Source organism: Haliotis cracherodii, unplaced genomic scaffold, assembly GCF_022045235.1.
Source record: "Haliotis cracherodii isolate W230 unplaced genomic scaffold, xgHalCrac1.p SCAF_13, whole genome shotgun sequence".
NCBI classification, from domain to species: domain Eukaryota; kingdom Metazoa; phylum Mollusca; class Gastropoda; order Lepetellida; family Haliotidae; genus Haliotis; species Haliotis cracherodii.
This window is the reverse complement of record NW_027266268.1, coordinates 16,793,394-16,807,049: the sequence shown is the minus strand read 5'-3', so window position 1 is coordinate 16,807,049 and position 13,656 is coordinate 16,793,394. Positions and strand designations below refer to the sequence as shown.

Here is a 13,656-nt window from a genome sequence, read left to right as displayed (position 1 = left end):
TTATCTGGATAACTTTGAGTCCAGTGCTGAATCCTATATTTAACTTATACTTGAGAAATGTCAGTCCTCACAAACTTGTTAAAGGGTTATTGTGATATAATTATTAACCAGTCTGATGTTCAAAGATGAAGGAGACCCGTGAAGATCCGGGGTAGAATAGGTCTTCAGAAACCCATGCTTGCAGTAAAAGGCGACTATCCTTGTCGTAAGAGATGATGGATAGGGTGGTCAGGCTTGCTGACTTGGTTGAAGCATGTCATCATTCCCATTTGCGTGGATCGATGCTCATGATATCAATCACTGGATTGTCTGGTCCAGATTCGATTATTTATATATCTGGAATATTGCTGAGTGCGGCATTAAACAACAAACCAACCAACCAACCGTATGAAGGATGTTCTTATTAATATTAACACATGTATTATTAGTGTTCCATTAACAGATCTCTTTAGCTTTTGATACTTCTTAGGCCCCCAGCAACCTATGCTTGTCATAAGAGGTGACCAGATAGATCAGGTTCAGTGACTTGGTTCCGTATCTTTGTACCCAGATGGCATGGATCGTTGCTCATTATATCAATTGCTAGATTGTCTGGTCAAACAGTATGAACTCATGGTGTATTAATATTACCATTTCTTTGCAGTTTGTGTCCATGGCAACGAGTGTCCTGAGCTTTCTGAATGTGTTCATGGTGAACTCTCCTGATGCTGAGATCAAGAAGCTCATCAGGTAGGCAGCCTGTGCACGGGACCAACTCGTTTTGCCATAACCATAAGTGGTCAGATTCTTCATAGTGAGATAAGGAAATGAACATGCATGATTAATACCTGTGAGAAACCTCCTCTGTGGTGTAGTGCCCAGAGAACGAAAGGTCAGTGGTTCAATCCCCTGGCTGTTTCGTACCAAAATAGGGGGGCACGGTTGGCCCAGTCGTCTAAGGCGCCATGATTTCGCTGTGCAGAGTTGCGTCCCTTGAGCATGCCAGAATCCTATGATTGTGAGTTCAAATCCCAGTTCGCCCCGATTATGTTTCTAGGTTTGTCAGCACCATACCCGTGCTCGTGGGTTTCACCGTAGTGGTAAACGTCTGAGATCTGCATGACTTCGGGCTTTCCTCCCACATTAAGCTGACACGCTACGATATAACTGGAATAATGTTAAAAGCGGTGTTAAACCCAACTCAATCACTCACTCACTCACTCACTCATACCAAACTATGTTAAAATATAGTTGTTACCTGCCTGATTTTCATCATTAAAGGGATAGAACAAGGACTGATGGGAGTCAATAGACTGCATCTTATTTAAATATCTCGTAAGCAATATTTTAAACCGGACATTTGAGACATGTCGGACATGTCCGGCGCATATGACGGTTTCCGGACCCCGGCCTGAAACACTGGTCAAAACAACTCACTAGCTTAATCACTGGTGATGTTGGCATCAGCAGTAAATAGTGACAGTCATGGTTATTTCATTCAATCATTGGTAGAGAACATTCAACTGATTGGCAATGAGCATAACTGATGTTAAGTTAACATTTGATCAGACTCAGTATCAGAAGCTTTCATGTAAGACACATACACTTGAAGACAACATATATGGAATCAATGACACCAAGTACATATTTCCATGAAGTAGAGGATATTCTTTCTTGCTTAAAGAGGGGTACGGGTAGTTGTTAAAGCGTTCGCTTGTCACACGGAAGACCGGAATTCGATTCCCGACATGGGTACGATGTGTGTAGTCCATTTCTGGCATCCCCTGCCGTGTTATTGCTGGAATATTGCTAAAAGCGGCGTAAAACCATGCTCACTCACTCACTCACTCACTCACTCACTCACTCACTCACTCAAGATTTCAAAAGCTTGTAAAGAATATGAACTATGCCTAGAAGGTGTTTAATTCCTGCTACATTCAGTATGTGAAATGTTCTGTATTGTGTTGTACACCAGAACGTCCCTGAATGAGGAGCATGTGAGCAACCTGGCTACTCTCATCAGGGAGATGGACAAGGAATGCTACAAGGTTGGCAATGGTAAGTTCAGCCAATGTCTCGATTCTGGGCTTTTATCGCGTATACATTTTCCCAATAGTAACCTTAACTTGTAAATTGCAACTATTGTTTGTGTGCCTGTTCATTGTTAATCACCATACGAAACATTAATCTAACAACTAACGAAACAAAACGATAGTGGCCCTGATTGACATGATTTTATTTCTCTTCTTGTTTCAGATAAGGTGTATGAAGATATATCTGTCGCCCTGGCCAAACTGAATCACAGCCTCATTGCAACTGGCTGTCTGTCTGACAACTTGCAGGTCTGTTGTGCATCTGGTATTTCTATAGTGCTTATAAATACATCATAGTGCTACTTTATAACTGACCTCACCCATGGTTTAGAGGTAGTGCGTTCGCCCGGAGAGCAGAAGGTCCAGGGTTCCTTCCCATCCTCGTCATACCCAAAGACGTTAAAAGATGGTTCTTGTTGTTACCCTGTCTTGCGCTGGGCATTAATGGGCTAAAACAAGGACTGGTCGGCTCAGAGTCAGTATGCTGTGTCTAACTGGGGTGTTTATGTTCAACTGTGGTAGGTATCACAGTGGGCTAGCACTTTGAAAACGGCAATAGTTCGGACTAGTACAAGCACCTACACGCGAGGACGCGATGGTAAACCCATTTCACCTCACCTTCTTTATGTACCCCACCAACCTATGTTGGTCATAATAGGTGATAGCACAACAGTTAGAACCAAATTAGACCTTGCATGCTGGAATAAGGAATGTCAAATATGCGAAATACAAACAGTGTGTTTCAATGTGTCTAGCCATGTATCGTGTCATATGTATCATGACGGGCTAGAACAGGAAGAGTTCTCGCAGAGAGGGATAAGGACTATAAGATATGCAAAATACAATAAGAGTGTGACGACCTTGTAGGAGTGAAACAATACAAGGTCACGATACGATACGTATCACGATACAAATTCAATGATATGATACGATATTGTCTTCATACACATATTTACGTCAAATCATGTGGAAACTTCTTGACTTTAAACATTTCAAAGCAAGATCACATGGATGTTCATAGTGGCTGTTTGTAGTAGTGAACATGGAATGCTAACCATGCTAATGACAGCATATTTTGCAATATTTGACTAAATTGCTGTGGGTGGAGGGTGTCATTAAGTAATATGATTACGGAAGTGTCTTGTATCGATTCAGAAGAAAATTTATCATGTAGCATCGTATCATGGCAGACCTGGGAAGATCCGGGCTAAATAGGTCTTCAGCATTCCATGCTTCCCGTAAAAGGCGACTATGCTTGTTGTATGAGGCGACTAACGGGATCTGGTGGTCTTCAGCAACCCATGCTTGCCGTAAAAGGTGACTGTTTGTCGTAAGCGGCGTCTAACAGGATCGGGTGGTCAGGCTCACTGACTTGGTTGAAGCATGTAAAGTGTGGATCGATGCTCATGATATCAATCGCTAGATTATCTGTTCCAGACCCGATTATTTACAGACAGTCGTCATATAGCTGGAATATTGCTGAGTGCGGCGTAAAACAACAAACAAACCAAGCAATCGTATCTTCGTATGCAAACTTACGCTGCACTGGTGTAACGATGTATTGTTCCACTGTTACCTTCTTGTGTCAGGACGTGCTACTGGTCCAGCTGGGAGTGTCGCCCAACTCTGTGGACCCCTGGCCACTGACCGTGTACCCTCGGACGCTGGCCGTGCTGGCCGAGGTGCTGCTGCTGAAACAGCAGAAGGAGAGAGAGGCCAAGACCATAAAGAGTCACAGTGACAACGCTGTCATCAACATCTGGGTCAGGTTCATCGTCACTCTCAAGACTGCCATCCTCAACTTTGACAACAAGACAGAACAGTTTGAAGGTAGTGACATTTCGTTATCTTGTCTACAGTGAAACCTTTTTAATCCATACAGTATTCTTCCTTTTGAATTTGTTTGTGTTTGTGTCCAGATTAATAAGTCATTGGGGCAGAGTAGGCAAGTGGTCTTAAGCGCCAGGCGCTGAGATCGTATCCCGCTAGTGACCAGGCTGTTATTCAGCCTTGGGACCAATAATGTTTACAGGTCTTTACAGTGTTGTCACTACCCCTAGTGTACTGTACATACACCCTGTGCACTCAAAAGAACCCACTCATCCGATGGAAGATGACCAGATGGTGGAAACACCAATACATACATACCCTTGAAACACAAGTGTCAAAACGTGTGGTGTAACCCTGGGCAAGTGACTTAGTTCAAATGTGTCTCTGTTCACCCAGCAGGGAATGGGTACCCGGTAGGATTATGTGAGGTGGATGTAAGAAGACCTTGCACATCTAGGCAGCATTAGTTGTGTACTCCCCAGAGCATAATCATGATAATAACTGAATTTTACTGCTGCATCCTTACATTGTTTTTGGTTGCCAGATTTGCTGACTTGGTTGATGCATGTCACAGCATCCCAAATGCATAGATCAGTGCTCATGATGTCAATCATTGGATTATCAGGCCTCAATTATTTACAGACCGCTGTCATATAGCTGCAATATTGCAGAGTGAGGCGTTATACAACAAAGGAAGTAACAAACAATCATAGAGCCATGGGAATTTTCATTGACACATTAATATGTGTGACATGACTATTTGTGACAATATCCAGCCATTGTTCCCTGTCTATTTATGACCATTGTAATTTATCTGTGTGCAGACATCAACGTGGAGCACATGCAACTGTTGCTGTTCCTGTTCCACAGTCTGCAGCTGATGCAGAAGAAGTCACTGCTGCTGCGCATAGCTGAATGCATCATCACACTCGCTAACATGGAGCCTGAGTAAGTGTGAGCTCACTCCACCTAGCCACCGAAGGTGGAGATTTAACAGTGTATTTCCATAGTGAGAGTAACATAACATGGCATATAGTCATCTATTTTCGTGATGTCTCTTTTGGGGGCATTTTCTGACAGTGATGTGCCACTTCTATTTTCTATGATGCTTTATATATGTGGATTGCATGAGAAACTAAAATAATTTAAAACATACAGGAATTATTGCCTTTGCCAGTAGTATTTATTGGCATGAAATTCAATTTCAGAGCAATCCCATTAAAATAAGATCTTGGTTCTTGTACCACTAAACTAAGATCTGAGGACAGCTCATTACGGGTCATGAACGATCTTTCATCCGACCAATCAGTGCATCGCTTACCAGATCATGAATGTGACAGTCGGAATGTGTTTTCTAATCATGCTACCTTTATTACTTAAACACTACTGAACGACAGTTACAAGCTTCACCTACCGGTAATCAATACAAGCTAAACCACCTATTAGCCATTCCAGAAAGTTCTCACCCGTGAAGATTCCGGGGTAGAATAGGTCTTCAGCAACCCATGCTTGCCGTAAAAGGCGACTAACGGGATCAGGTGGTTAGGCTCGCTGACTTGGTTGATGCATGTCATTGATTCCAATTGCGTGGATCGATGCTCATGATATTAATCACTGGATTATCTGGTCCAGACACGATTATTTACAGACCGCCGTCATATAGCTGGAATATTGCTGAGTGTGGCGTTAAACCACAAACCAACCAACCAACCAACCAAAATCCAGAAAGTTCTTTTGTTCAGTTTTCAAATTTTTGGTCGAGAATTTGTCAAATATGTTTCGAAACGTAGTCGCCAGTTTGCTGTACAGCGTGAGATATCTGCCTTCTGTTTGGCTAATGTCAACTTCTTGCCAATCATTTCATGGGTCGGTCAAAGTTCAGCGGTATTTAGAACTAAGATCTAATTTTAATGATATTGATTTCAGAGCTCTATTCCACATAGTGTTCACAACACTAAGATCAGACCAAGGGCATTTAGATTTATTTAGCATGTCTGAAGTATTCTGTAAAGCCCAATTAAAAATTTATTGGTAACTCAGGTCCACTAAATGCAGATGTTTAGATAGTTAAACGTATGCTGTATGTATTTTAGTCGCTCGTCACACCGAAGAGCAGGGTTTGATTCTCCACATGGGTACAATGTGTGAAGCCAATTTCTGGTGTACCCCGTCGTGTTATTGCTGGAATATTGCTAAAAGTGGCGTAAACGCTCACTCACTCCTATATTTTACATGTCCCAAGTACTGCCAGTACTGCAGCATCACACTACAAAAAAGGGTCCTACTGGGGCCTACATGTAACCTAACCTGAAGTACATACACAGGGGCAGTTGTTGTTATGTTGTGTAGGAAGCTGGAGACAACAGTGCCACTGCCGCTGAGCCGAGTGATGTTAGTGCTGGACTACCTGCTTCACTACTTCTATGACCCTCCAGCAACCTTCATTGATCAGGTAGGAACATCCACAGGTATCTGTTGTTGAATTCTGTCCCTTGGCCATACCTGGATCTGCAGATCCTATTCTGAATTCCAGGTTATTATCCTTGGACTGTCTGTACCATCCCTGTTCTTACACTCCAGGACCATGATTCTCTTTCTGATTAAATCCTCCTTGGGGCACTTATTGCATTTTCCTTGCTCAAGAAAATCTACATGACATAGTTGTAACCATTTTCCTTAATAAAAAATGTTACCACACAAAAAACTTCGTTTTTGTATGATATACGACCACCCTTACGGGGCCTCACCACCAACGGCGCCTCACGTCAGGGGGAGCAACTCTCACCCAAATCACTTTTCTTATGTCAGCTGTAAGAGACAGACGTGTTGATTTTTCACACAAGACAAAATAAGAGAAATCTATCGTTCGACAAGAACCATGGCTGACCAAACTGTATGTATGGTACATTTCTTTCATTGCAAAGGCGTAATACCTCGCATTGTGAAGTTATAGAGTTGTAATTGACGCCACGTGCACGGTACCTTTGAATTCAAATGGCCGTAATGGCGTCCATATTGTAGTTCCACGGGCTGATACATGTAACACCAAGGCCATTAAGAAACGGCTTGGGGTTTTGTTATATCATACAGCATTGGTCTACAATTTTTTCCTTTACAAAACCCAAGGTGGTGTGTTAATTTATAAACTGCACTTACCTTTTTTACGGGTTTTACACCTTAGCGCGTAACACGCCCCTTTGGTGTTATAATTATACTACGACATTGGCTATTAGTATCGCGTTACAAATCGCATTCTACATTACGCCTTTGCTTCTAGTTTCACAATTTATGCACGTATCTTTCCAATCTTTATATCGCACTGATACACGTTAATACCCTTCCCGCCCATCTCAGAAATTACGGTCTTGTTTACAAAGACCTTCAAACTGTGTACGGGTTGTTCGAAGACAGGCACGAACGCTGCCTGATATGTCTGGCGGAGGACATTGCCTTTACCCCCCAAAAGAGACAAGTTGACTTGTTCCACTCTAAAGAGGTCTATTAAAGGCGGGGGTAGATATCAGATCTACTAAGACATCCCCCCCTCCCCATCTAAAAAAAAAAAGCTGCCGAGATTGTCTCCCCCGCTCCCTCTCCGGGGGCCGGGGGAGAAGGCTCGAGGGTCCCCGTAGTAAGCACTGCACCCTCTCCTGCACTGTCTTTGGCAGACTGTTCTGCGTTACTTAAGTCGCCGATGGCGTCGATGATGGAGGAGGTGAAGTCTCGGCTCCGGCAGGAGCTACGGGCTGAGCCTTCCCCGTTGTCTGCGCCGGACGCGGCTTCGAGATCTGTGTTATGCCCGGCGTCGGCCGAGCCAGGCCACTTGATCTCGGGGACGATCCGAGACCGGGCTTCGGCTTCGGCTCGAGGTCGCTCCCTAGCGGAGGGGTGGCGGGCGCCGGCCCGTGCACTACCGATGCACAATTTTCCCTAGCGGAGCCAGACGCCTCTTCCGAGGCCGAGGCTTTCACTACTGGATTCGTAGCCCGGAGCCAGGGGGGTTCTCTTTGTCTCGGGGACGATCCGAGACCGAGCTTCGGCTCCGGCTCGAGGTCGCTCCCAAGCGTAGTGGTGGCGGGCGCCGGCCCATGCACCACCAACGCACAATTTTCCCTAGCGGAGCCAGACGCCTCTTCCGAGGCCGAGGCTTCCACTAGTGGATACCTGCCCCGGAGCAAGGTTGGTTCCCTTTGTCTCGGGGACGATCCGAGACCGAGCTTCGGCTCTGGCTCGAGGTCGCTCCCAAGCGTAGTGGTGGCGGGCGCCGGCCCGTGCACCACCGACGCACAATTTTCCCTAGCGGAGCCAGACGCCTCTTCCGAGGCCGAGGCTTCCACTAGTGGATACCTAGCCCGGTGCCAGGTGGGTTCCCTTGAACCTTCGGCACCTCGGCACCGGGACTCGGCATCGGGCCGGGTGCAGAGGCACGTGCGGGACAGGATTGTCCAGGTACTGCCTCAGGTGGCTGCGCCCATGCCAGAGTCGGAGACACCCAACTTGACTAAGGTCAAGCAGGGCCAGCGGTTGCCCCCCTTTTCCCGCGTACGGTGCGGAGTTGAAGGCTGCTTACATATGCTTCGAGGAGCAATATCATAATGCATGCCAACAGCTCCGTGTGTCCGTACACTCCGCGTATCTGTCGGCTGTACAGAGGGAGTTAGCGGGAGAGGGTCCGGTCGACTCTTCGGAGTTGGCCGCGCAACTAACGGAAGTTCAGTTATCTTACGCGGGACGCTATTCGTAGCTGTGCCTCGCAGATGATGTGCGCTGTTATGGGCATGCGCAGGCGGTGGATGTCGGTATCTAAATACTCGACTTACACACGCCAAGACCTACTTGCTTTGCCGTTTAAGAGGGTGCTACCCTCTTCCCTGGGGCTCAGCAGGTGGTCCGAGAGGCCGCTCAATTGTATACTTCCATCAAAGACTCATAAGGCCATGTTGGAGGTACCAAGCGTTAAAACCGCGTAAGCGGGCCTCTCCAATTGTTCCCTCCTACGCTAACACACGGGTCAAACGTCCACACCTGCTTGGAAGCCGCCGCTTCCTTCAGGTATAAGGGCACCGGGAGGAGCAAGAGAGGCACGGGCCGGGGCAAGGCAGCTGGTCGAGACCAACAGCTTATTTGCGGGGCTGGGAACGATGGGTTCCCATTAGCGCCCGAAGAGCCCCGGGTGAACCCACAGTCGCAAGTTATCGAACTGCCGACAGCCGGGGTCCACTGCCGACAGCCGGATATCCCCGTAGGCGGCCGACTGGCTCTATTCCTGAAGGAATCGGAGACAGTTACATCACAATCCCCGGACCCCGTCCATTTTAAGGGATGGCCATTTGCCTCGGTGGAAACATCATCCGCCCCTCCCCTTCTCCGGGATAAAGCACACTCCGGTGCCTGCTACCCGAGAGAAGGCGGAATTCCTCCGTGCCGAGGTCGACGCACTTATGAAAGCTGCGATCGAAAAAAAACCAGGTCCCGAGGGACAGGAAAGCGAGGGCTTCTACTCGACTTGTTTCCTAGTCACCAAACAGTGATCTCACCTGTCGAGACAGGAGAATGGCTAACGTCAATAGACTTAAATACTTTCGACGGGAGGTGTTATCAGTTCAGGGTTCTACCATTCGGGATCTTCACGGCCCCGAGGGTGTTCACCAAGCTGATGTTGATTCCCGCCCAAGTGGCCAGGTCAAAAGGTCGGTTCTGCCATCCGTACCTCGACGACTGGTTACTAAGAGCTCTATCGCAATCCCTGAGTCAGATAGCTACACAACAAGTGATAGATATTCTGATCACTCTAGGGTGGATGGTCAATCTCAAGAAGTCAGATCTGAGCCCCACTCAGAATCTAGTCTTCCTAGTGGCTAATTTCAACACGGTGAGAGGACGTGTATCTGTCACAAGATATCAAGTCCCTTAAGCGCAAGTCACACTGCTCGTACATAGCTCCAGTTACTGGACAACATGGCGGCGACAGTGGATTTGGTCTGGCGGGGCGCTTGAGAATGAGTCCCATTCAACAAGCACTCTGTCGACTTTGGGCGAACTCGGAAGATCTCGAGACTGTGCTCGAGACTCCGTAGTGGCTCATTACACACCTCCAGTGGTGGACCGAGGTCGGGAATCTGTCCCGGGGGCTCCCCCTCGACACTCCCGTTCCGTCTCTCACAGTTCAAACAGATGCGTCACTCTCCGGCTGGGGAGGCGTTCTGAATGATCACACTGCCTCGGGACTATGGTCCCAGCAGGAGATCAAACTGCATATCAATGTGCTAGAACTGAGAGCGGTCAGGTGGGTGTTCCAACGCTTCCCGGGTCTGCTTCGTGGCCAAGTGGTTCGTCTAGAGATGGACAACCAAACGGCGATGACTTACATCCGGAAGCAGGGGGGAACGGCGTCTCCGTCGCTTCGACGAAAGACGTGGCAGTTCCTACAATAGTGCGACTCTCACGATATCAGGGTGCTACCTGTTTATCTCCCGGGGGTGGACAACGTCCGTACGGACGCTCTGTCTCGCCGGATCCTCGCTCCTCACGAGTGGAGGCTCGACCCGGGGATATTCGGGATTTTCTCCCTGTTATACAGGCCGTTACAGGTGGATCTGTTTGCGTCTGTGATGAATCACCAGACACCAACGTTCTGCTCCCGAGTCCACGACCCGAGGTCGGTGGCACCGGACGCCTTCCAGCTAGATTGGACGGACAGAATTCTGTGGGCATTCCCCCCAGTACCTCTGATTTCCAAGGTCCTGTCTCAGCTAAGCACTCAGCCTGCGCGACTAATTGTGCTCCTGGCACCTCTTTAGTCGGCGCAGAGTGGGTTTCAAGTAATACTCAGGTTTCTGGCTCAGCCTCCTGTTATATTACCTTTATGACCGGACCTCCTATCCCAGAACGGGGACCTCCACCCGAATCCCAGGATTCAATGGGTGGCTTGGCCACTGTCAGGAATCGCCTCCAGAAGAACGGTATTCCTGCACGAGTTGCAGACACAATACTGGCTTCGCGGAGGGATTCGACAAACGTTCAGTACGATAGATAGGCCTGCTATGCGCCCTGGTGTGTCGATAGAGGGATTGCAGATCTTTTTTTCTGCAGATCTCGTATCCGTGCTTGAGTTTCTCCAGTCGCGACTAGATGACGGCCTGGCCGCATCAACAGTCCGGGGGTACTCTACAGCTATCGCAGCTTTTCACGTCACTGTCGACGGGGCACTTCTGGGTGCACACCCATTAGTGCAGCGCTTTTTAGCAGGTGTGGACAGGATCCGACCGCCAGTCCGGCGGATCAGTCCCCCTTGGGACTTGTCAATCATTCTCGATTGGCTGTCCGGTCCTTCCTTTCGGGATCTGTCGTCTCTCTCTCTTCAGCTGTTGAGCTGGGAGACGGCGTTCCTTGTGGTGGTAACGTCCGGCAGACGGGTAGGCGACATTCGTGTTATGTCAGCCGATCCCGAAATAACTGTCTTCCATACGGTCGATAAATATCACCGGGACAGAGTCAGTTTTCGACTACCGGACTCTTACCGTCAAAGGGTCGCACACGCTTCCACGTGAACGGCTCCTATTGAGCTACCTGCTCTTTCACAGCCTTCCTCGTCGGGGACCACTGCAAGACATGCTCATGTCTTGGATGTCCGCACGACTCTCAAGGCCTATATCAGCAGAAATATTGGTGTCCGTAAGGAAGGCGATAGGAAGGTTGGCTCACCTGCGAGTAAACAATCTATCTCGAGGTGGATAGTTTCAACCATTTGTACAGCGTATACGCTTACAGGCAGGGACCCCCCTACCAGGTTGAAGGCTCATTAGGTTAGAGCAGTGGCTGCGTCAAAAGCTTATGCCGCGGCTCTGCACATTGAGCAGATCTGCTCCGCGGCTATTTGGAGCCAGCCGAGCACGATTCATCAAACCTTACCAACTCGACAAACACTCAAGCGAGCGTACTCGGTTTGGTCAGTCAGTTCTCCGAACGGGGCAAAGTTCTAATCTCTAGCCGATTGAGCATTCGAGATTTTAGACAGTCCTCCGGTTATACTGCTCAGTAATGGTCCGGATTTTATCTTCTGCGGACGATAAATATCAGTCCTTACTACTCGATAATACTCGTATTTTGCGCACGCGCTCCTTCGATCCACGGGTACCCTCTGGCCTAGCTCAGCGCTGGTTATGGTCTCTCGTGATCTACGCCCCTATATCACTTGTTCAAAAAAAGTGTGGGGGTGGGAGGTGTTTCGAGTTCTCAGCTTATGACAAGCCGCAAAAACAGGCTTTATCATAATATATGGTCGACCACGCCCTGTCTCTAGCCCCAGCCTTTCGACGGTGGTGCCTCACGATAAGGTTGGTTCCATTTATTGAACTCAATATTTTATTCTGTTGAATAATCAAATACGATGTATTTATTTTCGCCTGTTGCTGACGGATGCCACTTCCTAGATTATCTTTGGGAGTCTGTCCTGATGCAATAAGTGCCCCAAGGAGGATCAGAAAGAGAATTTTACAAACCTGTAGAGGTTATGAATTCTCTGATGAAATCCTCCTTGGGGCACGGCCACCCACCTCCCCACATTCCGTCAGCATTTGACATATGGAAAGTGATTTGGGTGAGAGTTGCTCCCCCTGGCGTGAGGCGCCGTTGGTGGTGAGGCCCCGTAAGGGTGGTCGTATATCATACAAAAACGAAGTTTTTTGTGTGGTAACATTTTTTATTAAGGAAAATGGTTACAACTATGTCATGTAGATTTTCTTGAGCAAGGAAAATGCAATAAGTGCCCCAAGGAGGATTTCATCAGAGAATTCATAACCTCTACAGGTTTGTAAAAATTTAATTGATTTCGAAAAAAAAGTTTATGATGATCATCTCTTTTTGTGATACCCTTGATTTTGTATATGTGTATGCCCATCCCTATCACTGAAATTATCAGTTTACAGTATAGAGTGAATTCAAGGCAAAAAAGTTTCCAAGGGTCCCATTTCACAAAATGATCGGGGGCATGGGTCACTGTGCAGAGTTGCGTCCCTTGGGCACGCCAGAAACCTGTGATTGTGGGTTCGAATCCCGGTTCATCCCGAATATGTTTCTAGGTTTGTCAGCACCATACCCGTGCTCGTTGGTTTCACCGAAGTGGTAAACGTCTGAGACCTGCATCACTTCGGGCTTTCCTGTCACATTAAGCTGACACGCTGTGATATAACTGGAATAATGTTAAAAGCGGCGTTAAACCAAACTCACTCACAAAGTGATCACAGGGCTCCGACTACCGTAACTCATATCGTATCAGCAATTAAACATACTCTCAAAACAGTTGTAGCACTGCAATCACTTAGTGAAAGTGTCACCCGACTGAAAGTGTGTCTTATTTGATTGTATCCCAATGGTTTGGCTGAGAGGCATCGTCGGTTGCATGTCAATGTACCCTGACAGCATGGATCATTGCCTATTATACAAATCACTGGATTATCTGGTCCAATCTGAATTGTCATGTAGCTGGAATTTTGATGAATGTGGTGTTAAACAACAGACAACACAAATCATTGCCTGTGAAAAGTTGTTGTCACTCTTGTCAGCGATATGATTATTATGATGATTATGATGATTGTTCCCCTGCAGGTCCAGTGGAATCTGTTCACTGTCCACACACTGACCCAGACGGGGGATCGCGAGACAGGGGTCATCACTAAAGCAAGTCAGTTCTTTGTGTGTCGGGAGGTAGAAGAGAACTTTCGCAAAAATCTCACAACGCAGGAATTGTCTGAAG

The 13,656-nt window shown here is 47.3% G+C and overlaps 1 protein-coding gene across 1 annotated transcript in view; it reads left to right on the top strand.

Moving 5' to 3' along the window:
- LOC139459674 (E3 ubiquitin-protein ligase UBR4-like) overlaps positions 1-13,656 on the top strand; it is a 159,208-nt gene that overhangs the window by 20,612 nt on the left and 124,940 nt on the right. Inside the window, exons 13-19 of the mRNA XM_071241293.1 lie at positions 644-729; positions 1,955-2,037; positions 2,236-2,321; positions 3,662-3,902; positions 4,727-4,850; positions 6,252-6,354; positions 13,509-13,656. Coding sequence (XP_071097394.1) covers positions 644-729; positions 1,955-2,037; positions 2,236-2,321; positions 3,662-3,902; positions 4,727-4,850; positions 6,252-6,354; positions 13,509-13,656 — 871 coding nt within the window. The remainder of the gene's footprint in view (positions 1-643; positions 730-1,954; positions 2,038-2,235; positions 2,322-3,661; positions 3,903-4,726; positions 4,851-6,251; positions 6,355-13,508) is intronic.